The sequence below is a fragment of the Amblyraja radiata genome, chromosome 23 (assembly GCF_010909765.2).
Source record: "Amblyraja radiata isolate CabotCenter1 chromosome 23, sAmbRad1.1.pri, whole genome shotgun sequence".
Lineage (NCBI taxonomy): Eukaryota > Metazoa > Chordata > Chondrichthyes > Rajiformes > Rajidae > Amblyraja > Amblyraja radiata.
In genome coordinates this window covers 11842746-11867466 of record NC_045978.1, presented here as the reverse complement: position 1 = coordinate 11867466, position 24721 = coordinate 11842746, and the positions used below count along the sequence as shown (strand labels likewise).

General features: G+C 42.7%; 1 protein-coding gene across 1 annotated transcript; it reads left to right on the top strand.

Annotated features, from left to right (window-relative positions):
• The first annotated feature begins 747 nt into the window (after window positions 1–747).
• zfp64 (ZFP64 zinc finger protein) lies at window positions 748–24083 on the top strand. Its single transcript, XM_033041555.1, has 6 exons — window positions 748–1114; window positions 8962–9195; window positions 15092–15262; window positions 18323–18385; window positions 20588–20839; window positions 21872–24083. Exons 1-6 carry the CDS (start codon window positions 1072–1074, stop codon window positions 23482–23484), a joined length of 2376 nt encoding a protein of 791 aa, XP_032897446.1. The 5' UTR covers window positions 748–1071; the 3' UTR covers window positions 23485–24083.
• Window positions 24084–24721: the final 638 nt, after the last annotated feature.

Sequence of the window (24721 nt, the reverse complement as noted above, 5' to 3'; positions counted from 1 at the left end):
TATCTCTCCACATCACCGTCTATATCTTTCGTTTCCCTTATCCATAACCGGTCTGAAGAAGGGTCTCGACCCAAAATGTCACCCACTCCTTCCCTCCAGAGATGCTGCCTGTCCCGCTGAGTTACACCAGCTTTTTGTGTCTATAGAAACATAGAAAATAGGTGCAGGAGTAGGCCATTCGGCCCTTCGAGCCTGCTCTACCATTCAATATGATCATGGCTGATCATCCAACTCAGTATCCTGTACCTAATGTTCAAGAAGGAACTGCAGATGCTGGAAAATCGAAGGTACACAAAAAAGCTGGAGAAACTCAGCGGGTGCAGCAGCATCTATGGAGCGAAGGAAATAGGCAAAGTTTCGGCCCGAAACTTTGCCTATTTCCTTCGCTCCATAGATGCTGCTGCACCCGCTGAGTTTCTCCAGCTTTTTTGTGTACCATCCTGTACCTAATCCTCAATTCAAACCAGCATCTGCAGTTCCTTCTTGCACATTTCATCTGCAGTTTCTTCTTGCACATTTCATCTGCAGTTCCTTCTTGTACATTTCATCTGCAGTTCCTTCTTGTACATTTCATCTGCAGTCCCTTCCTGCACATTTCATCTGCAGTTCCTTCTTGCACATTTCATCTGCAGTTCCTTCCTGCACATTTCATCTGCAGTTCCTTCCTGCACATTTCAACTGCAGTTCCTTCTTGCACATTTCATCTGCAGTTCCTTCTTGTACATTTCATCTGCAGTTCCTTCCTTGACCTTTCTAATTGGGATAAAACATTTGAGAAATTGACAGTTGAGATGGCCAGGCATTTAAAAGAAGTATTTTCAGAGATGACTTTAACACAGGAGCCTGGGCTACACATTGTGCAGAGGAGTAGCCAGCATATACTTTGTTGAGGTTTGTGTAGGCTTCAGGTTGACTGGTCTTCAGGTCTACACCGGGCGGAAGTGCTGCGTGCCCGCTTCCGCCGCCCTCAGTCAAGGCCCGAGCTGCTCCTCGGCCTCCGACCCGCTTGTTTGTCAATAAAACACGGGGAGAGGAGGCGGGTCTCCCGGTCCTGTACTCCGCCGCTGCGCCATGAACGCGGGCGGGCAGAGCGGCAACTTCGGCCCGGTGCCGTGTGAGTAGTCGGCCGTGTTCTCTATGCAGGGGTCGGGGCGGCTGCAAGCGGCGGGGGAAGGGCCTAGGCCGAGAGTGGCGCTGCTGCATGAGCCGCTGGGGCAGCCCCGGAACCTGAGTAGCGTCCCACCCGGGAACCTGGCTATCGGAAGGCGGGGAGGTGTACTACTCAGGTTCCAGGGCTTTGCAAGGCAGTATATGATATACAAAGTTAGGGGTTCCCTCTAGTCAATACCACCCTTGGAAATTACAACTTTCTAAGCACACTGCACCTAAAAACGATGTCCTTTTTTTAACGATAATAATTTGTATTAATAATAATATTATAATAATATCTTATATTGTCATTGCACATCAGTGCAACGAGATTTAGTATGCAGCTTCCAACCGATGTAAAAGAAAAGTAAAATAAATAAGTAATATAAATAATAAAAAATTAGCAGTTTCTGCAAATTAATGCATTAGTTTCCAATTAAAGTTGGTGTTTCAATGGTGCGTTATATCGCCCATTTTGAAGATATAACGAGATTTAGTATGCAGCTTCCAACCGATGTAAAAGAAAAGTAAAATAAATAAGTAATATAAATAATAAAAAATTAGCAGTTTCTGCAAATTAATGCATTAGTTTCCAATTAAAGTTGGTGTTTCAATGGTGCGATTGTGCCTGCTCTTCAAATTATAACTTGTTGTTTCAGTGAAATCTGAACAGCTACATTAAAAAACAACACATTGCCATTTTAGTTTGGCAGGTGAGTAGTCAACAAAGTACCCAGAGAATTTATTATGTTATATGAACTAACAATGCGCCCATTCAAAGAAACATTGCTGCCAATTGGGCTGGGCAGGGCAGTAATATAATACGCGTGTAAATGAGCAAACCAAATTGTTGATAGCTGTTGATAGAACAAAATGTACTATCGGGGCCCATTGTATCAATGCGCAGGGTCCAGGGTGCAATCTATGTTGAGTTGACATATAGAGCAAAACACAAAGTGTGTAGGAAGGAACTGCAGATGTTGGTTTACACCAAAGATAGACACAAAATGCAGCAGTGACTTGACAGGTCAGGCAGCATTTGCGGAGGAAATGGATAGGTGACATTTCACATTGTGATCTTTCTTCAGGCTGAAGAAGGCTCGCAACCAGAAATGCATAGGTCCTTTTTGGATCGTGACCTCTCTTCAGGCTGAAACCAGAAATGTTGCCTTTCCATTCCCTCCTCAGATGCTTCCTGACCAGCTGAGATACTCCAGCACCTAGTGTTTTGGTGCAGTTCCTGCAAGGAATCTGCAGTTCCTTGTGTCTCCATTGAGTTGATGTTCGGGTATAGACATAGAAAATAGGTGCAGGAGTAGGCCATTCGGTGCTTCGAGCCAGCACCACCATTCAATATGATTATGGTTAATCATCCAACATTGGTACCCTGTTCCTGCTTTTCCCCCATATCCCTTGATTCTGTTAACCCTTAGGAATATGCCCTCGCTGTATTCAGACTTTGAATGAGGAGCTTGAATTCTACACCAACTAAAAACTTGAGAAGAAACCTGTTGTTATCACCTTTCATGACCTGAAGATGTCTGAAGCACTTTATAGATAATTAAAGTTTGAGGATGTAGGTGAAAACACAGGAAGAAAACTCCTTCAGTATAAATGAGGATACTATAATGGTACAAAAGTGCTTTTGTCTCGGGTGGACCAGGCAAATAAGCTAAGAGAATGTAGTAAATGAACAACGGCAGATATTCAAACAGTTGGTCTGTAACACTCAGCAGGAATTTATCCCTATTAGAAAGAGAGATTCCATATGAAAGAAGCACATTTTGTGGTTAATTAAAGAAGTCAATAATAATATTAAATTGAAAAGTAGGGCGACAAAGTGGCCAGGGTTGGTGATGGGGAAGTGGATCGGGAGGTTTCTGGATTGAACAGTGAAAATCTTAAAAGCTCTTAAGAAGAGAGAAAATTAATTTTGAGGCAACTTTGCGTATAATCTCAAAACAAACACTTAAAATATCTATGGATATATAAATTATGCTGTGGTGGAGCTGGTAGAGCTGGCCTCACAGGGCCAGAGACCCAGTTTTCAAGAGAGGGTTAGATTTAGCTCTACCAGCTGCACCAATCAAGGGATATGGGGGGGGGGGGGGGAAGGGGAAGCAGGAACGGGGTACTGATTTTGGATGATCAGCATGACGGTGCTGGCTCAAAGGGCCGAATAGTCTACTCCTGCACCTATTTTCTATGTTTCTATGACCCGGGATCAATCCTGACCTCGGGTGCTCTATGTGTGCAGTTTGCACGTTCTCTCTGTGACTGTCATTTTTCTCCGGGTGTTTAGTTCAGTTTAGTTTAGAGATACAACGTGGAAACAGGCCCTTCGGCTCACCGAGTCCACACTGATCAGTGATCCCAGCACAGTAACACCATCCTACACGCACTAGGGACAATATACACTTATACTAAGCCAATTAACCTACAAACCAGTACGTCTTTGGAGTATGGGGGAAAACCGAAGATCACGGACAAAACCCACTTGGTAACGGGGAGAACGTACATGGGATCGAACCTGCATCTCTGGCATTGCAAGCGCTGTAAGGCAGCAACTCTACCAAAGTCCACAATCAGTTCCTTGGTTTTGCTGGTGTTGAGGGCCAGGTTATTGTGCTGGCACCATTTGGTCTCTTCTATACTCTGGCTCGTCCCCATCAGTAATACGTCCCACAACAGTGGTGTCGTCAGCGAACTTGATGATGGTGTTCGCATTATGACCGCCTCGCAGTACATTCCTTGGCCAACTTGCTCAGCTGATTAAGACCCTGCTGTAATTCTTGATGAACATGTTCGCTGTCTTTGATACCACTATTTGCATCTGCAAACTTACTAATCATGCTTTGTACTGTATCCGACCCATTTGTTTGTCAATATAATCCCTGAGGCACACCTAGTCACAGGCCTCCAGTCTGAAAAACAACCTACTGCCACCACCCTCTGCCTCCCACAATGAAACCAATTCACTATCCAGTTAGCTAGCTGAGATGTTCAACTGAAGTGAGTTACCCAGCATTTTGTGTCTATCTTTAGTAGAAGCCAGCATCTGCAGCTCCTTTTTAGAACATGGTCTCACATATTGTGATTGTATTTTAGGTGTAATTAAAGGACTCTGTGGGGCACTGTTCAACATAAATAACTTATCTATCACTCTTAAAAGCTGCACTTAACCAATATCATAAAAAAACATGTGTAGGAAGTAACTGCAGATGCTGATTTAAACCGAAGATAGACCCAAAAATCTGGAGTAACTCAGCGGGACATGCAGCATCTCTGGAGAGAAGGAATGGGTGACGTTTTAGGTCGAGACTTTTCTTCAGACTAGTCTGGGGAAAGGGAAACGAGAGATAAAAATACATGGACTTGTTTCATGGTCGTATTAGTTCATAAGTACTTGATTTAAATGCAGTAATTTGAACGTGAAGAGCAATGCAGTTTGATATGAAAGCTGCATTATAAATTCCCTTTGTATTTTTCGTGACATATCCACTTCATTGACTTTCCAATTCAGACAAGAATGCCAACATGGATTCTTAAACATACTTGTGTGTCCTAATAGTGATGAAAATGTCTGAGGAAGATGAAGAGCTCCCTCTGGTGTTGGAGTAGATACCTTCTTAATTCTGTCATGGTGAAAAGTCTGTACAATGGGAAGTTTAACTGCCCCTTTGGATGCAGAGTAGGGGCAATTTCACAATTACTGCGATAACAAATTAGTTGTTCATTTTATAATTTTATACCTTTTTTGTTAATTTCATATCTCTAAAGTTAGAAAGCGCTTAAATAATGATGAAATATAAGGTTGGTATAATTTTTAATCAATTGTTCTTCACTCATGAAGGAAGCTATAAGTGATAGGAGCAGAACCAGGCCATTCGGTCCCTCAAGTCCACTCTGCCATTCAATCATGGCTGATCCATCACTCCCTCCTAAACCCCATTCTACTGCCTTCTCCCCATTATCTCTGACGCCTGTACTAATCAAGAATCTATCTCTGCCTTAAAAAGACCCATTGACGCGCCCTCCACGGCCTTCTGTGTTTTTGTGTGAATAGCGCAGTGTTCAGAAGCACTTAGTGCGTTAACCATTGTTATTCACACTGGATAACTATGTTTTTCAGGAATGGATAACTGTAATTCAGAAAAAAAATCTTATTTGGCAGAAAAAAAACACTTTAAGATGTCTTGTGGTTTTGAATGGTTCCAAAGTAAAAAAATCATAAATTCAATTCATGGATATAAGTGAAGCTGATGAGTTTCTCTTTTAAGAAAGACAAAAAGACCCATTTATGTTCCAATTACAAGGAACAGCGGTTGCTGGTTTATACTGAAGATACACACAAAAAGCTGCAGTAACTCAGCGGGTCAGGCAGCAACTCTGGAGAAAATGGATGTGATGTTCCAGGTCAGGACCCTTCTTCAGACTGATTGCTGATGGGATAGCGGAGTCAGGGGCTATGAGGGGAAGGCAGGGACGGGGTACTGGTTGTGGATGATCAGCTATGATCACATTGAATGGCGATGCTGACTCAAAGGGCCGAATGGCCTACCCTGCACCTATTGTCTATTGTCTATTGGGAGTGGGGGGGAAACTGGGAGCAAAGAGGGGGCTGAGCAAATCACAGGCAAGGGGATTCCCTGATAGGCAGATTGTTGGATGTAGAATGTTGTGAGTTCAAAAGAAATACATCGCTGTGATCTGTAAAGCTTGTTGAAGGATTTTTGGGGGAAGTGGTGGGTTGTGGGGAATTGTGGGGAAAGGTATTGAAGTACAGTAATATAGCAATTGAACAAGGTAGAGTTAAAGACTAAGAGTAGGAGGCAGTACCTCTGGGAAGCAGATGTGAAAGAGGTGATTAGTTTAGAAATGGTGACTTGATGGCTTGAGTTGGTGTAAAGTGAAAAAGAAAAAAGCTAATATTTCTATCTGCACTCAAATGTCTAAAGCATACATTAAAACAAAATTGTAAATTGAATGTAAGATGTGGATTGCGGGGAGGAGGGTCATTAACGTTGACTGAAGGATCAAAAACTGGGTTAGTGATGCATATTGAATTATATGACACTGAAACAGAATAAACACTCGTATATCTGAATATTTGAAATATCGAAAAAATTATAATGAAAATTGGATGAGAATTTCAGGACATTAGAATTTTGTTTTGATGACTGCGAAGTGGATTGCAGATTATTTCGATCCTGTGTTTTCTTTGTTCTTCTCTATCTTGGGTTGTATGCAAATTATTGGAATCTGTGGGCTATGTTTTATGTTGTTATATGTTTTCATGGTTTGTACAAGTGCAATTCACAAGCAGAACACTTCTGGACACAAACAGACACAAAAATGCTGTAGTAACTCAGCGGGTCAGGCAGCATCCTTGAGAAAAGGAATAGGTGATGTTTCGGGTTGAGACCCATCTTCAGACTTCAGAGTCTGAGGAGCCCTTCTGAAGAGTCTGAAGAAGGGTCTGGACCCAAAATGTCACCTATTCCTTTTCACCAGAGATGCTGTCTGACCCGCTGTTACTCCAGCATTTTGTGTTTGTCTTCAGTTTAACCAGCATCTGCAGTTCCTCCTTACACATTATGTCAGGCCACTATTTTTTTTCAGAGTTCAGATGATGTGTTAAGCTAGAAGAAAATAGGGTGCTGAAGCTGTTCACTGTCTTTTGGCTACACCGAACAGTTAAATTGTGCATTTAACTTAAGATCAAGTGATGTTGAACACACACACAGGGAGGCTTTTATGTGCAATTTGAATCCTATGTGGAAAAATAAGTTGTGGACAAACTTTCACAACATTGCTGATGCTAAGCTGAATGAGAAGTCGCTAAAAGTTGTAATGTGAGCCACAATATTTCTATATGCTACACAATGGAATGTTATGCAAAATTCAGTTGCTAAATGAGATCGGCCCTTCTACGAATGAGGTGGGATATTGTAAGTAGGAACAGCAGATGCTGGTTTACACCGAAGATAGACACAAAATGCTGGAGTAACCCAGTGGGACACTCAGCATCTCTGGAGAGAAGGAACGAGTGACGTTTCCGGTCGACACCCTTCCTCAGACTCGTCGAGTGGCTTTCTATGTGGACGATGTCTTTGGACACAAAGGCCGCTGGGCACGGCAGTGATTCCACTCAGTGTATTCTGTGTAATTGATGTCACTGCTGTGAAATCCTACCACACGGGTGTAATTTGCAAACAGTGGGTCTTGGAATGAAGCATACCTTTGTCACTGGCGGTTCGCAACCTGCTCAGGCATCAATTACAGAGGCAACACTTACCTAGCCTGGGGTTCTTGAGTGGGCTGGAGCACTGATGCCTTCAATCAAGCTGACTGGTGTTGAATGTGTCCATCTCAAGGTAATTCCATCGATCTTTTTAGCTGAGGGACTCTGACCTTCACAGTAACTGCTCTGGGGAACAGTACCCTAGCAGCCATCTGAGTGTGGTGCTGGATCTCATCGATTTCTTGCCACTCCATGGTATATTTGCCCCACCATTAGTGCATATTTTATACTCAAGCTAGCCACTGAAGGCTCTGAGCTCATTATTGTACCACATGTCAAGTTGCAAATGATAGCACAATACTTGACAAGAACCCACTGCTGTAAACATATTTTTGTTGCAAAATAACATTTTATTGTTATTGCTATTATAACTTGAAAAGTGTATGGGATATATTTTGTAACATTTATTCTTCTGCTCCTAACATTGATCTTGCGAACCCATGTTTTATTTAAAGAAAAAGGTAGTTTAAGAAAAGTTTAAGAAATTAAGTTTGGAACACAAAGGAGGCATTTATGTCACTTATGATTGCACACATTTTTACTTCCAAGGAGCTAATTTTTATTTTTCAGATTATTAATGACTTCTCAGATTCAAGGTGAGAAATTGTGGATTGAAAGGTTGAAGTGAACAGTGGTGACAATTTTAGACAAAAGATCGTTCACTAAATTAAAAATGCTTAATGTTGTTGTATTCCATGACATTTGATTGAGATGGCGACACTAGAAAGGTTCACAAGATCAATGGTAGAAGTACAAGATACAAGATACATTTAATTGTCACATGTGCCAGATGGCACAGTGAAATGAAATTCCCATACAGCCATACAATAAAAATAAAGAACACAACACACTATAGAATTTGACATAAAACATCCCCACACAGCAGTAGGATGAACTTTACTCAAATTCTCCCATGCATTTTTCAAGTTAGTAATAGCAATAACGATAAAATATTTCAAGGTATCCAATAGTGACTGCACATAGTAGATACTCCATTAGTTTAATTGTGGATGCTGTTGTCATGATTATTACATGAAATGAAAGGGTTACAAGAAGTGTATTTACAACGATAGAAAACGAGTGCATATATAATAAGCGACATTGCTTATTCGCAAACTCTATAAATTTTTGACATAGAGAAATCGACTTATGGACAGTTCCCTGGAATGGAACCCTTATGTAATCCAAGGACAGCCTGTAAAAGGATGTTAAACTGAGCTCAGCTGTGTATTACTGATTGATGCTAAAGCTTACTATGCAATCATATCCCAGCACATCTTATCACCGCAGGAGAAATCTGTTTTACCTTTCTTAGGTTCTAGATTGTTTTGAGTATCATGTCCTGGACTAATTAAATTTTCTAACAAAATATGATTTTCTTAAAGACAACAAATCTTTAAAAGACTGCTGTTTTTCATGTTGTCTTAGACAATAAGAACAACATTATAGAAGAGGGTGAATAAAGTCCTTTGTCGTGCAATGTACCCTAATGTTTTCTTTTTACATAGTTTCACCAGGGGCCACAGTGTTAGTGGAGGTGAGTGCTGATATCCACATCTGCGGCATCTGCAAGCAACAGTACACCACGTTGGATACCTTCGTGGCCCACAAACAACATGGCTGCCACCTGGGTACGGCCGCAGGTCCTAGTTCGGTCCAGTTTGTGACAGAGGCAGCACCACCAGCTACTCAGACTCCAACGGCTATAAGTACCATCACTGCACAGACACAGACCATCTCTGGTATGGATGAGGCAAACAGATTTCTACTTGAATATGAAACAGAATAATGATGGCATGGTATTCATTATTAGCAATGCTTGTCTGAAGTACAGTCTTGGTTGTAGCTGAACTGAAATTTGTGTCACCATATCAACAGAATAAAAGTCGCGGTTATCATGTCATCTTTTAGTGAAAATTTAAATAATATTAATATGTTTATACAGTTAATATATTATTGCAGTATTATAAAATCCCTCATATATTATTACATTTCTGTCTCTGATGAATCTATATTCACCTTAAAAATGTTTTATGTGTTTATATATTTGTAAACGTTTTTACAATTCACTTTTATGTTTCTTGCATAATCATTCGTGTTCCTATCTTAAACACTTTTGCTCATTTCTAAAGTGCTGTTAACTTATTTTGCTGATCTCTGCAGGCACAGGAGATTATTTTGGCATCATGTATTGTGGGCCAAAGAGCCTGTGCCTATTGCTGCACTGTTCTATGTTGTAACCTCTGCTTGGCTCTTCCAGAGTCATCAAACAAGGGCTTTCAACTGGGCCCAAGTTAAAACGTGGTTACTGAAGGAAATGGATGGCACTGGTGAAAATGTGGTGGTGACAGCAACACCATGGGGCCGAAAGGGAATGGGAGAGAGGGCAGAAAGGCAATGGAGGAGGGGGTGGGAGATGGAGGAACGGGTGGAAGAATCCTGACCAGTACACCACATTAATGACCTACTATAAATTGCCCCCAGTGTGTAAATTAGTGATAGAGTAGATAGGAATGTGGGCAGAATAAAATGGATTAGCATAGAGTCAAAATAAAATGCTTGCTTAATGATTGGCATCACTCTCCCTTTCACGCACATCTGTTCTCTATGCAAGATGTTGCTCATGGACCAATATAATGAATGAGTAACGCTTTGCAAAATGTTCCTTTAGGGGGCAGTATTGTACCAAATCTGCCGATAAAGCAACCTTCACATAATCAGTCAATTAATTTTATAGAGTAATACAGTGTGGAAACAGGCCCCTCGGCCCAACTTACCCACACTGACCAACATGTCCCATCTACACTAATCCCTCCTGCCTGCATCTGGCCCATATCCGACCCTCTAAACCTGTCCTCTCCATGTACCTGTATAAATGTTTGCGATAGTACCTGCTTCAACGACCTCCTCCGGCAGCTCGATCCATACACCTACCACCCTTTGTGTGAAACAGTTACCCCTCCGGTTCCTATTAAATCTTTTCTCCCTCACCTAAAACCTTTTGACTGGAAGTAATTCATTTAAATTTACAATTAATAGAATTCAATAAAATTGGCACTCGCAGATATCTTTAAAAAAAAGATTACAAAAATACCTGAGTTATTGAATTAACTTTGAGCCTAAATGGCAGTAACAGTAAGCAGCAAAATACTGTGCATTGTTGCGCTTGTGCTTTGTATCCCCTCCTCTCACCTTTGATGGATGGGGTAATGAGACTTCTGGAACTCCAGCCAAAATAAGAAAAATATCACCATATACCAATATAAATATACCATTACACTTGCTTCAAGTGGCATTAATGGATCCTTTTAAAACTGATCTTTGTGACTATTTTGGTATAATGCCAATATCTATAGTACAGTCGGGTTTCTCCGATAATGAATAGGATACAAAAGCTAAGAATGTAACTGGAAGACATTTGAGATATTGTGTAAAAATAATGTTGTGTGTTGCGTAGGAAACTGTAGATGCTGGTTTAAATCGAAGATAGACACAAAAAAGATGAAGTAACTCAGCGGGACAGGCAGCATCTCTGGAGAGAAAGAATGGGTGACGTTTTGGGATGAGACCTTTCTTCAGACTGGTTAGGGATAAGGGAAATGAGATATAGACGATGATGTGGAGAGATAAAGAACGATGACTGAAAGATATGCAAAAAAGTAACGATGATTAAGGAAACAGGCCATTGTAAGCTGTTTGTAGGGTGAGAATGAGAAGCTAATGCGACTTGGGTGGGGGAATAGAGAGAGAGGGAATGCCGGGGCTACCTGAAATGAGAGAAATTAAACCGAACCTGGATCTGGATGAACCTAGTGGGTCAGGCGAGAATAGTGGGAGGAAATGGACAACCTGTGTTTCACATCCAGACCCTTCATTGGGACTGAGAGAGTGTCGAGAGGAGATAGCCAGTGTATAGATGGGGGGGGGGGGGGGGGGCAAGAGCTAGCTGGATACAGTTAGGAGGGTATGGTGGCGGAGAGAAGATTGGAGATAACATCAGAGGCTGGAAGGTGTTCTTTCTTTCCTGGTTCTATAGCTTGAAATATTGACTCCTCCTCTCTCTACAATGCTGCCTGACCTGTTAAATGTAGATATCCGATGAGAATTAGAACCAAATTGAGGTTAGATGTTTATGGTCTGAAATGGATAAGTAATCTACCAAGAGCTCCAGGTGTTATTGGTTGTCTGCAGCCTATTTCTATATTTGCAAGATTGTCATTTGTAGAACATATTTGTAGACCAATATCTTTGCAAGAATTATTGTCTTTGGGAGAAAATAGAGGGGAAACTCCCAATGGTTGTGGTAAAAATGACTATAACGTTGACGCTGTCCAGCATTTGCACTGGGAATACTGTAACGTTATCTCTGCGTATTTAGTGAACAAGCAGGTAAACAAGCAGAGACCATCAGTTGGAATACGCAGAAAATGACATGGTTCACTGGAAGTGTCTCCAAAAGACTGGTCTTAAATAGGTCTTCAGAAGCAGGGAATGAGGGTCATGCTGAAAATATCTCTGACTTAATTCCCAAGGGGAAAGACATTGTGCTGAAGATTGACTGCACTTAGTGAATCCAAGAAGCCATTTTAAAAACTATGACTGTGCTTTGGGCTCTGGGTCGTTCTTTTTTTTTGAATGCAAGCTGAATTATTTATTTGTTGTAGTACATCGCTAATCCTGGTATTGATCTTTATTTTCATTGTTGGTGATCTATAGTACGGCAGGTTTTTTTTCCCTGCCGGCAAATTTATTGCTGGTTTCCTGAATTTAAGGTTTGCAAAAAACAGTTCACATGAATCACATTAGCATTATCTCTGAAATCCTCTTTGATAATTGATTTTATTGTCAAGATGTTGTTTTCCATTTGGCTGACTGAATATATACTTGAAACTTAGGACCTTTGGGCCTGATGTCATTCACACCAAGAAAAACACCGCGGCCTAGGTTAATTAGTCTGAGAAGGTCTGAAACGGAGGTCTGAACATCCTTGGGTGTTTAGCTGCTAAAGATAGTCAGTAATGCCCCTGTCCCACTTAGGAAACCTGAACGGAAACCTCTGGAGACTTTGCGCCCCACCCAAGGTTTCCGTGCGGTACCCGGAGGTTCCCGGAGGTTTTTGTCAGTCTCCCTACCTGCTTCCACTACCTGCAACCTCCGGCAACCACCTGCAACCTCCGGGAAACCGCATGGAAACCTTGGGTGGGGCGCAAAGTCTCCAGAGGTTTCCGTTCAGGTTTCCTAAGTGGGACAGGGGCATTAGGAAACACTTCTTTAATTCTGTGGCCTTAATCACAGAATTTTAAGACTGCAGATATTAAACATAAATCAAGATGATTTGTTATTTTATACTTCTTTCGCAGGATGCAACAAAATGGCGACTTGATATTTTTCCAGATGATCGCTCTGGATTGGAAGACTTGTCTTCCTTCCGACATACAAATGACATTCAGCAGACACTAAGACGCCGATTTTACTTTATGATCAGTTTTGTCCTATTTGAGTACGTTTGCCATTCATGTAGAATAATTCTAACTTGAACTCCCTTCGTCCATGTTTTGACAAAAACTTTTCATCCCAAAAAATTTGAAACCTATTTTGAGGCCTACTGTGGAGCCATTGAAAGTTATCGCATAATGTAGTCTTTTTCAGTGTTACATGATTGAAACTTGACATTACATGGAGTGTAACTCAGTAATGATTGTGTTGGGGTTGTTTTATGCTCTCGAGACATTCATCCTGGAAATTCCTAGAATGAATTTCCCTTGCATTCTTAACAGGATCAGTTGTGCGTAATTCCCCATCCCAGAGGAATGTAGACCAAACTGTCCCAGGAAGGACAATTGTTCCTGTCATAGAACAGAAACTTTTAGTAGTGCAAGAAGACTCTAGTGCGAGGGACGGAAATGCTTAAGTAAGATTCAATTTTAAAGATCAAAAGGAAAGATGGGATTTTTATGATGTGTACAAGCCATTGATTCCAATCTCATGACTGCTGAAAATTTGGTAAATGATCAATCACAGAAGTACTTTCTGTCTGGTGTCATCATTTCTCCTGGATGGTGCTTAATACGTCTCTTTTAGTCTCCATTGAAGGCATTATACAGCCAATATGATCCTTGGAGAGAGTACTCAGAGGATCCCTTGGGATTCTATGATTGTGCGCTGAAAAAACGAGGGAAGTATCAGTCAAGTTTTTCCCTGACTGTTGGATAATTTGTGCATTTCTCCGAGTGTCTGTGCAGCATTGACGACTGGTTAGTTTAGCGAATGGCCGTGCATCAAAACTAAAGAGCTTGTTGATGATCGATATATATCCTTGTCCATGAAAAGTGGCCAATTAACTGAAGCTATCAAACAATACTTCATTGTTCTTGAGAAGGGACAGAAGGTTTGAAGAAAGGCAAATAGATGTGAAGGAGGCCTTTCTTGGTAGCAAAAAGACACAAAATGCTGGAGTAACTCAGTAGATTAGGTAGGATCTCTGGAGGACATGTATAGGCAAAATTTTGTGTCAGGATTCTTCTTCAGTAACCAGTGGGTCAGGCAGCATCTCTGGAGCTCATGGGTAGGCAATGTTTTATGTCGAGACCCTTAGGTCCTAAGCCCACCCATGTTTCCAGCGATGCTGCCTGACGTACTAAGTTATGACAGCACTTTGAGTCTTTTTTTACAAACCAGCGCCTGCAGTTCCTTGTGCCTACACTTTCATGGTGACACATTGAAGTTGATAACAATACACATTTATTGTGATCAGCTCTGCAGTAATCATTTTGGGTCTGTTAGATTAATAAGTAATTTGCAAGTGGCATTTTGTGACATTTCTCTGGAAATGAATGCCATGTTTGGAGAAAGTGTCGAGACCAGAATGAGCCACCATTTCTTCCTTTAATTGTAAAGACAATATGGTTGGCTTTTGTAGATTTGCTTTGTGACGAAAAGAGTAAACCAAATACCGTACGCTGTTTATATTCTCCACCTGATAGCTTTGTAGCCTTTATTGTACTGCTCTCCTTATTATGCCATTCAACAACGTAGATCTGAGGTTTAGAGGGAGACATCTTTTACAGAACATTATTCAAACACTATTCTGATAAGATTGCCTCTCTTTCTCAGAATGTATAGATGGTCTTTAGTTTAGTTTAGTTTGGAGACACAGCGCAGAAACAGCCCCTTCGGCCAGCGATCCCTACACATTAACACTATTCTACATACACTAGGGACAAGCCAATTAACCTACAAACCTGTATGTCTTTGGAGTGTGGAAGGAAACTGGAGTTCCCGGAGAAAACCCACGCAGGTCATGTGGAGAACGTACAAACTCAGTACGGGCAGCATCCTGGGTCTCTGGCACTGTAAGGCAGCAACTCTAGTGCTGTGTCACCGTGCCGCCTCAAGTGAAATGATTTTCAGCAGAGAAAGCAGTGAGCTTTGCCATTAGGTTTTTAGCCCTGCTAATACTGATAGCAGCAAGGCAATGCCAAAATCGGGTGTCAGCTGCTTCCTACATTTATATTGTGCTGATAACTTGATGTTAACATTTACTTGTACAGAGCAAAATAGAATTATTATTGTAACTTATAAGGTTTCTAAGAAATGGAGAACATTTAATTATAAATCATATTAATTTTGTCTACATAGTTTCCAACAGTATGTCGGAGTTTGGCTTTGAACAAGGATACCAGACTTATTTACCGAGCACCAGCGGTACGGGTCAAATTGCCAATTTATCCCTTGGACTAACAAGAATAACTGCAAAAAGATCAAAATCAAATTCGACATCACTGAAGAAGTTAACATGCTGTTACTCAGGTATGTATAGGCCTTCTTAAAAGATTCATCATCTGGATTAGATATTGATATTATAAAATCCCATTTCTGATCATTCTCATAATCATCATTATAATACTCATAATCATACTTTCTTAGCCAAGTATGTTTTACAACATACGAGGAATTTCATTTGCCATACAGTCATACCAATAAAAAGCAACAGAACACACAAAATACATTTTAACATAACCATCCACCACAGTGACTCCTCCACATTCCTCATTGTGATGGAAGGCGAAAAAAAGTTCAATCTCTTCCCTTCTTTGTTCTCCCGCGGGAAGAAGAAAGGAAGAGGTGGAGACAGTAGGCTGTGGGAGAGCTGGGAAGGAGAGGGGAAGGAGGGAGAAAGTAAGGACCACCTGAAATTGGAGTCAATGTTCATACCGCTGGGATGTAAACTATCCAAGCGAAATATGAGGTACTGCTCCTCCAATTTGCGGTGGGACTCACTCTGGCCATGGAGGAGGCCCAGGACAGAAAGGTTGGATTTGGAATGGGAGGGGGAGTTGAAGTGCTGCGCCACCGGAAGATCAGGTTGGTTAATGCGAACTGAGTGGAGGTACAGGTGCACAACCTTTTATCCGAAAGCCTTGGGACCAGACATTTCTCGGATTTCGGAATTTTTCGGATTTCCGAATGGAAGATTTTTAGCGTAGATTAGGTAGGTAGCTCGGGCGGCTTGAAAAGTCTGGAGCGGCTGCCTCCTCCCCGGAGACCGGGGAATCATTGTAAATCATTGCTTAAATGTTAGTCAGTTAGTTTGGAGGGATTCTATGTGATGGGGGGGGGGGGGGGGGGGGAAGGGGGAAACTTTAATTTTTAGTCCCCTCCCTGGTTGGGGGGGGGGGGGGCGGGCAATGCCTTACCGGGTCGCCGTGCAGTAAGCTCCGGAGAGCGCTGTGGCCGCCGACTCCCAACATCGCGGAGCTGGGGCTGCGGGCGTCCGGCCGCGGGCGGCGCTGGATTTGGAGCGCCGCGCAGCCAGGGGTAGAGTTGCCGGGGTCGGAGCTACAACCGGCGCCGCCCGCGGCCGGATGCCCGCAGCCCCAGCTCCGCGATGTTGGGAGTCGGCGGCCACAGCGCTCCGGAGCTCACTGCACGGCGACCCGGTAAGGCATTGCCCGCTCCCCGCCTCTCCGACCAGGTAGGGGACTAAGAATTAAAGTTTCCCCCTTCACCCCCCCCCCCCCCCACCCCTTCACATAAAAGCCCTCCAAACTAACTGACTAACATTTAAGCAATGATTTACAGATGTTTAAGTGTCTCCCCGGTCTCCGGGGAGGAGGCAGCCGCTACAGTAGTACAGACCTGGGTTGACCGTGGGTCGTTTCGGGTCAAGTTTGGCGCCAAACACGAGCTTTGGTGTGCAGACGACATCCTGGGAAAAATGTCCGGTTTTCAGAGCTTTTCGGTTTCCGGAACTCCGGATAAAAGGTTGTGCACCTGTATTGGGCAAAGCGATCGCTAAGCCTGTGCTTGATCTCACCGATGTAGTGCAGTTGACACCTAGAACAGCGGATGCAATAGATGAGTTTGGAGGAGGTGCAGGTGAACCTCTGCCTCACCTGGAAAGACTGCTTGGGTCCTTGAATGGAGTTGAGGGGAGAGGTAAAGGAACAAGTGTAGCATTTCCTGCGGTTGCCCCAAATTTATTTATTATGGCCATGCTTTCAAGATGTGTGAGTTGCAGTGGAATGATGAAATTAAATTGAAAGATACAGCAAGGAAACAGGCCCTTTGGCCCAATGAGTCCAAGATGACCATCAATCGCCAGTTTGTCCTGCTGTTTCACTGGTTGTATCACTCGTTATCACCTTCCCCACAGCCAACAATGGACCATTGTGGGCAACATCTTTCCTTGATCATCGTTGCTGGCTTTGATCTGTCTTTTTGCATATCTTTCATTAATTTGTTCTATCTCAGCTCCCTCTCTACTGACTCACAGTCTGAAGCAGGAAGTCGATCCGAAGCGTCTCCTGTTCTATTTCTCCAGAGATGCTGCCTGCTCCATTGAGTTACTTCTTTTTGTGTCTACAGTGTAGACCAGCATCTGCAGTTCCTTCCAACACATTAGTCCACAGGAATTCTATGTTATCCCACTTTCGCAAGTGCTCCCTACTTACTCTGGGCAATTTTTACAGAGGCCAAATAACCTACAAACCTGCACATCTTTGGGATGTGGGAGGGAAGTGGAGCATCTGGCGGAAACCCATGCGGTCACAGGGAGAATGTGCAAACTCCACACGGGCAGTACCTGAGTTCATGATCGAACCTGGGTTTTCTGGCGCAGTTCTACCAACTGATCCACTGTGTCACTGACAGGCACGGAAATTGCTTTCAAAATGTGGGGGGGACTCAATTTCTTGGCGGCCACACCCGCATGCGCACACTCACACACACGTGAGACTTCGGAGGCTCAATCCAGCGCTAAATGCAGCTCAACTCTGCCTGTCTCACCGGGTTAACCTACAGCCCTGCCTGGACTGATGGGAAACCAGCCTGGAGTCGTGGAGCTAGCGCAGCTTCTCTGCGCTGGCTGTAAACCTTGGCCATATTCCCCTGAATGGCCTACTCCTGCACCTGTTGTCAATAGGAGCAGGAGTAGGCCATTCGGTTCTTCGAGCCAGCACCGCCATTCACTGTGATCTTGACTGATCATCCACAATCAGTACCCTGTTCCTGCCTTCTCCCCATATCCCTTGACTCCGCTATCTTTAAGAGCTCTATCTAACTCTCTTGAAAGCATCCAGAGAATTGGCCTCCACTGCCTTCTGAGGCAGAGAATTCCACAGATTCACAACTCTCTGGGTGAAAAAGTTTTTCCTCATCTCCGTTCTAAATGGCCTACCCCTTATTCTTACACTGTGGCCCCTTGTTCTGGACACCCCCAACATCGGGAAGATGTTTCCTGCCTCTCGCATGTCCAATCCTTTAATAATCTTAAATGTTTCAATGCTTAACTACCGAGTCATTGGGAGAAGAAAAAAAGTTACTGGTATTTCGTGTAATTTATGAATATTTTATTTCTTTTGTCTTTAGGTTGTGCTTTTAAAACATCTCATGGAAATAAAGATTTAGATCGTCATTTAAGAACTCACACAGGTAAGATCATATCCGTGAATATTGTTTGAAAAACGAAACATTTCAGATTCTAGAAATCTAATATAAAAGCAGAAAATGCTGAAAATAGGTCAGACATCATCTGTGGAGTTTGGATTGAGAACTGAACATCGATTTGGAATGTTAACATGACATGTTAGCACCGGTTTCTCTCTCCACAGATGCTGCCTCACCACCTGAGCATTGTTGCAGCATTTTGTGTTTTTTATTTATTGTAGCTTAATTGCTCAAATAGTCACAGATTGCATTAAATCTTATGACTTTACTTATGAGGGCGGCACAGTGGTGCAACTGTAAAGTTGCTGCCTTACAGCACCAGAGACCCGGGTTCCATCCTGACCAGGAGTGCTGTCTGTACAGTGGTTGTATATTCTTCCTGTGAAGGCATGGGTTTTCTCCGAGTGCTCTGGTTTACTCCCACACTCCAAAGATGCACAGGTTTGTAGGTTAAGTGGCTTCAGTAAAATTGTAAATTGTTCCGAGTGTGCAGGGTAGTGCTGCTGTGCGAGGTGATGACTAGTTAGAATGGACTCGTTGGGAGTGTTTCTGTGCTGTATCTCTAAAATAAATACAATCCGCCACTTTATTTTGACCCTTTAACTTGAACTAGTGATTTAGGAGGAATTGACACCTGCTTTAAAGTTCTCCGGAGGTTTTCTTATTGCCTTCCTTATGTTCAGCTACAGTACCTATTGTTTCTAAATTGGCTTAGCCATAGAATATGAAGGGTAGTGGTGGAGGGGTGTAATACTGACTGGATGTCTATGATCAGTTGTGTTCTGCAAGATCAGTGCTGGAACCTCTGTTCCTCTGTTGTTTATATATAACCAAAGGGCCTGTTTCCGTGTTGTGTGACTCTACCTTTATTGGTAATAGGATACATCGAAACACCGGGTGGCTGCCTCGCCAACAGTCTGTCTGTCCCCTCTCAGTTTTTATTACTTTAAGTATGTTTTAAAAATATGGTTTAGTGTTTCTTGGTCTGTTTTATGTGGGGGGTGGGGGAATCGGGGGAAACCATTTTCAGTCACATAACTCGTCGGTGATTCGATTTTTCTCCGTGTCGAATCTTCGTCCCCCCTGCGGCCTAACAACATGGAGTGGTGCGGCCTTTCCTGAAGACCGGCCCGGCGCTTCAAGCTGCGGGCGCTGCGCGGACTTTAACTTCGAGAGCTGCGATTCTTTGCCGAGGATTGCGGAGAGCTCCAACCGCGGGGCCTGTGGACTTTAACACCGTGAAGCCCGCGGCCTCCAGTAAGACGATGCCAACTAGGGAGCTCTATACTGCGGAGTGTTCCATTCCGTCCCGACGCCGGAGTTTCGATCATCGCGACGCAAGGACTTCGGACATCGGACCATCGGCAGCGGCTAACTGAGGAGGGCTCAAAATCGCCGACCATGGGTGAACAAAGGAGGAAGATGATTGAACTTAATTACCTTCCATCACAGTGAGGAATGTGGATTCCGCTGTGGTGGATGTTTATGTTAAATTTTATTTTGTGTGGCTGTGTGTATTGTTGCTTTTCACTTAGTATGGCTGTATGGTAACGCAAATTTCACTGTACCTTAATTGGTGCATGTGACAACAACTTGAACTCGAACTTGATAGATTGTCAGTCTTTTTCCAAAGTTAGACATGTCAAACACTAGAGCACAAAGCCTGAAGATGGGAGGGGGACATTTTAAATATTGTGAGACAAGTCTGTTTCACAAAGTGCCTGGAAAGCATATACATAAGATAGACAAGAAACGGAATGGGTGATGTTTTGGGTCGGAACCTTTCTTCAGACCGTACTTCAAGCATATACATAAGCTTAGTTCTTCATTTCATATATGCAAATTCGTTACACTCTTCCTGCATATTTTTTGCAGTATACATTTAAAATATTTCGTATGACTCTTACAGGTTGGGAGTGATTTCAGTGTACTATTTGTTACTTGGAAGCTGCATTCTTTCGGCCTGTAATCTCATTCTTCTCTTATGTATTGGATCGAGTAGTACGCCGAGACTGAATTGTTAATGATAACGTCTGTGAATTTCATTACTTCTAATTTCATTCTAATAGTTAATAAAATGTGCTTTCCCTACCTCATAAGAGCATACAGCATGAAATAAGACATGTGGACTTTAGATAGGCATGTTTTCTTTTCCAAACATGTCATTTTAACCTTCTGTTTTTTCAGGTGAAAAACCATTCAAATGTGATATTTGCAGCAAGAGATTCAGTCGTCTGGATAAGCTGAAGATGCACAATCGTTCACACACTGGAGAGAAGCCACACAAGTGCAAGCACTGTAACTATGCCGCTGCTGATAGCAGCAGCCTGAAAAAGCACCTCAGGATCCATTCCGATGAGCGTCCATTCAAATGCCAGATATGCCCATATGCCAGCCATAGTTCCAGCCAGCTCATTATCCATCTTCGTTCTCACACTGGTAAGCGTGCATGAATCAGAAAGTCGAAGGTGGACACAAAATGCTGGAGTAACTCAGCGGGACAGGCAGCATCTCTGGATGGATGGAATGAGTTTCATTCTATTAGATAGTTATCTGCTGATTCTGAAAGCATCAATCCCCTGGTATACTCACTTGCAGAAAGATTATGCCTTGAGCTCGCTTCTGTTAGTGCTGCGTGCTGTCTTACTTGACATCATTGATTGTTGTTCCTTCCTTGTTCATGTACTGCGAAGTCCCACCTCTGTACAAACCTAATGGAATCTTATTTCTTCCATTTCCATTTGTGATCTATCCAAATCGCATTTTCTTGTCCAGTGATTTATCTCTCGCTATTCACTGTCTCCTAGAGAGACCGGCGCAAATTTTACTGCTGACGGTATTTGAATGCTGCTTGTAGAGCGTGCAGTTTGATGGCGTAAGAACATTTGAGACACCAGGATGCTGAAATAGAGGGGAAAAGCGCGTTCTTTTACTTGGTACATTTTATTGGTCCAGAACAATCTATTGCATTGAAGACAGACACTAAAAGTTGGGATAACTCAGTTGGGGTCAGACAGCATCTCTGGAGAAAAGGAGGTATGGAGAGAAGGCAGGTACAGGATACTGAGTTGGATGATCAGCCATGATCATATTGAATGGCGATGCAGGCTCGAAGGGCTGAATGGCCTACTCCTGCACCTATTTTCTATGTTTCTATGCTTCTATGAATAGGTGACGTTTCGGGTCGAGACCCTTCTTCAAACTCAAATCTATTGCATTGGTCACTTCCAATCTGCTGTCATCATTAAAAAATGATGTACCAAGAAACATAAATCTGTTCCTTATCAATGATTTCCAAGCAGAAGCTAAAAATCAAATCATAGATTAACTACCATTAGCCCCAGATAATTAAATTATTAATTGTGAAATCTGACTGGAATTAATCTGCTGGTGACTTTTACTTTACAGTTAACTTCACTTTATGGTGTGCCTTGCATAACCTTGCGTGCATATTTCTGTTTTGCCATCTAGGTGATGCTCCTTTCCAATGCCAGTTGTGTGACGCCAAGTTTAAAATCAACTCCGACCTAAAGAGGCACATGCGCATCCATTCTGGTGAGAAGCCCTACCAGTGTGACTACTGTGACTACCGCTGTGCCATGAAGGGTAACCTCCGGTCTCATGTCCGTGTGAAGCACAGCATGGAGAACACGTTCAAGTGCCCGCAGTGTAACTTCCAATGTGGTAATAAATCCACACTGCGGCAGCACATAAGGTCTCACCAGCCGGATAAGCCGATAAAATGCTTGCATTGCAGCTACTCCTGCTCCAGTAAAGGATCGCTGAAGGTACATGAAAGAATTCATTCCGAAGATCGACCTTTCCGGTGCAAATTTTGCTGTTTTGATTCAAAGCAACGGAGCAACTTGCTCATGCACGTAAAGAAACATCATGTAGGCAAGGACAAGATGGGTTCAGGGAAGAAAGATATTGATGGGCAAAAGCAAAACAGTTCAAGGTTGGTGGTCAAACTAGACGCCAGAAAGCCTTTCAGGTGTGACCTGTGTGAGGCAAGTTTTGTCCGAGAAGATTCGCTACGCAGCCATAAGAACCAGCATCGTGATTTGTCCCACAGCACTGAAAGCGGTGAACTCGGAGTTCTACAACTGCAGATGCATCACGAAAGCCAAAGCAATTCTTCAATGCCTAGCGACCTTCAGTCAAGATCAGTCGCATCCTTTGGCAAAGCAGGGGTGAATATTACAGTTAGCCACCAACTAAATGCGACCAACTCCATTGTTCAAGCAGCAGTAAATGAACATCACACAGTAAGAGACTCCCTGGTGTCTGAACCAAACCCGGTCAGGGATGACGTGGCCTCCAGCAACCAGCTGCAACTGTTACAACAGGTCAACTTGATTGCCCCAACCCAACAGGCAATATCCCAGAATGAAGTTGAAGCTAACTCGTCTTTGGAGCAGGAAGGCCCTTTGCTCGGCCCCATGGGCTCCAGTGCTACAGACACCCTCCATCAGGCTCTAATGCAGACCACCACAGTTGCTGGTCAGGGAACTTCAAGCAGCCAGTCGTTTATCACTGGTTCTACCATCAACTGCTCAGATCTGGATGGCCTCAATGCCCTCATTCAAGAGGAAAGCAGAGAGGTCACTGTAGTTAGCGATTGTACCCAGACTGTTGCAATCGTCCCATCATCCTCAACGTCACCCATCTTCTCTTCCTCATCGCCTCAGATGCAAGGATCTAAGCAAACCTACTCTATTGTTCCAGCGGCGGGTCCATCCAGTGTTACTTGCTCGGTGTTACAAATCCCATCTCACAACTCTTCAGCCACCGGATTTCCCTCCCAATCCGAGGAAACGAACAGTCTTTTGGTATCCAGCATTGGCATCAGCACTTCGGGAGTGATTATACAGAGTCTGCCAATGGTTTCCACGGCACAACAACAGCCATCTGACGATCAGCTCTCCCAAAGGGCTTTCTATTCTGAATCCAGAGCTCCCTCAGCCTTAGTCCTCCAGGACACATCACAGCTCTCTGATAGACAATCAATGCACCTCACCTCTGGAGCAAATAGCACTCAACCTACCTGTTCTGTAAATGAAAGTCAAGGATGGACAATGTAGTCAAGGTGGACTATGTTGGAACCCCTGTGTAAAAATGTGTTCTTTATCAATGAGTTCCGAGTGGAATCTAAAAATCAAAACATAGATCAACTATCATTGACTAAAATGCAGCGATGAAGTAGAATACAGTGTGTTCTATAGGCAACTCGTCTGACAAGTCTGCTTGCTTTGTGGATTTAAGGTGGGACCACTGCTGGGATACATTATTTCAGTTAATGTCACCTTGAACTTGCCTTGGAGCCTCTTTTGAACTTAGCAGAGATCAGATACAAATCTTCTACTTAATTGATATTTCAAAACATTAACTACTTTGTTCTTGGGTGAGTCCTATACGTAGTATCTCATTGCAAAGGAACACTCCAGACTTGGGGGATATGCAAAATCGACGTTGAATCTCATTATGTTCCTTTGAACAAAGAGTTTACTGTTAAACCATATTGATTGAGAAAGGGAGGATGCTAAGTAGGATTGGGGAGAAGCAGTATGGGTTTGGGAGCCTTTCCAGCTTTGATCCCTGTGGAGTTAGTTAATGTAAAATAAATCAACATTCGAAGTGCTGCTACAATTGACATCCAACAATTAAATCATTATCTTCTGTAGGTATGTGTTTGTCATATGGTATATCTTCATCATCTTTTGCTGTCTTGGCTCTCAGGGTAGGGTTCTTCAGGAGCAAAAATGTTCCAGCAAAAACAATGATTTTTCATTTGATCATAGTAACTGGTGTCAAATGATTGTACCTAAATAACCAATGTCAACTGCACCACCTGGAGGAAGATGAAGTTAAAGCAGAAGAGATAAAGAGTGCAGAAAATTAAGAGTCTGCAGCAGGCAGGGTAAGATTCATGATTTTGTTTCTCTTAATTATTTTGTACAATCTCTAATTGAATCTAATAATTCAGTTGAACACAATCATTCTCTCATAGATTTAATTTAAATTTAAAATTAATTAACTGGTAAATTATAGCAACCAACCATCTGACTATTCTTGAGAGGATCAATTACGTAATGTATCGGTAGGCTGGAGTCAAATGAAATGCAGGAACAATGTACTAATAATATTACACTTTAATTAAGATAGATCTGGTTAATGTTGAGTTTTGCAATTCTCTGAATGCAGTCGCACAACTCAAGCAGATAATGAAAGTTTATCAGTGCAAGAAATATAATCTTGTGAGTGCCACCGCATCAGTTAAGCATCATTCTGAAATTAGAGCTTTACTGTAATCATTGTAAA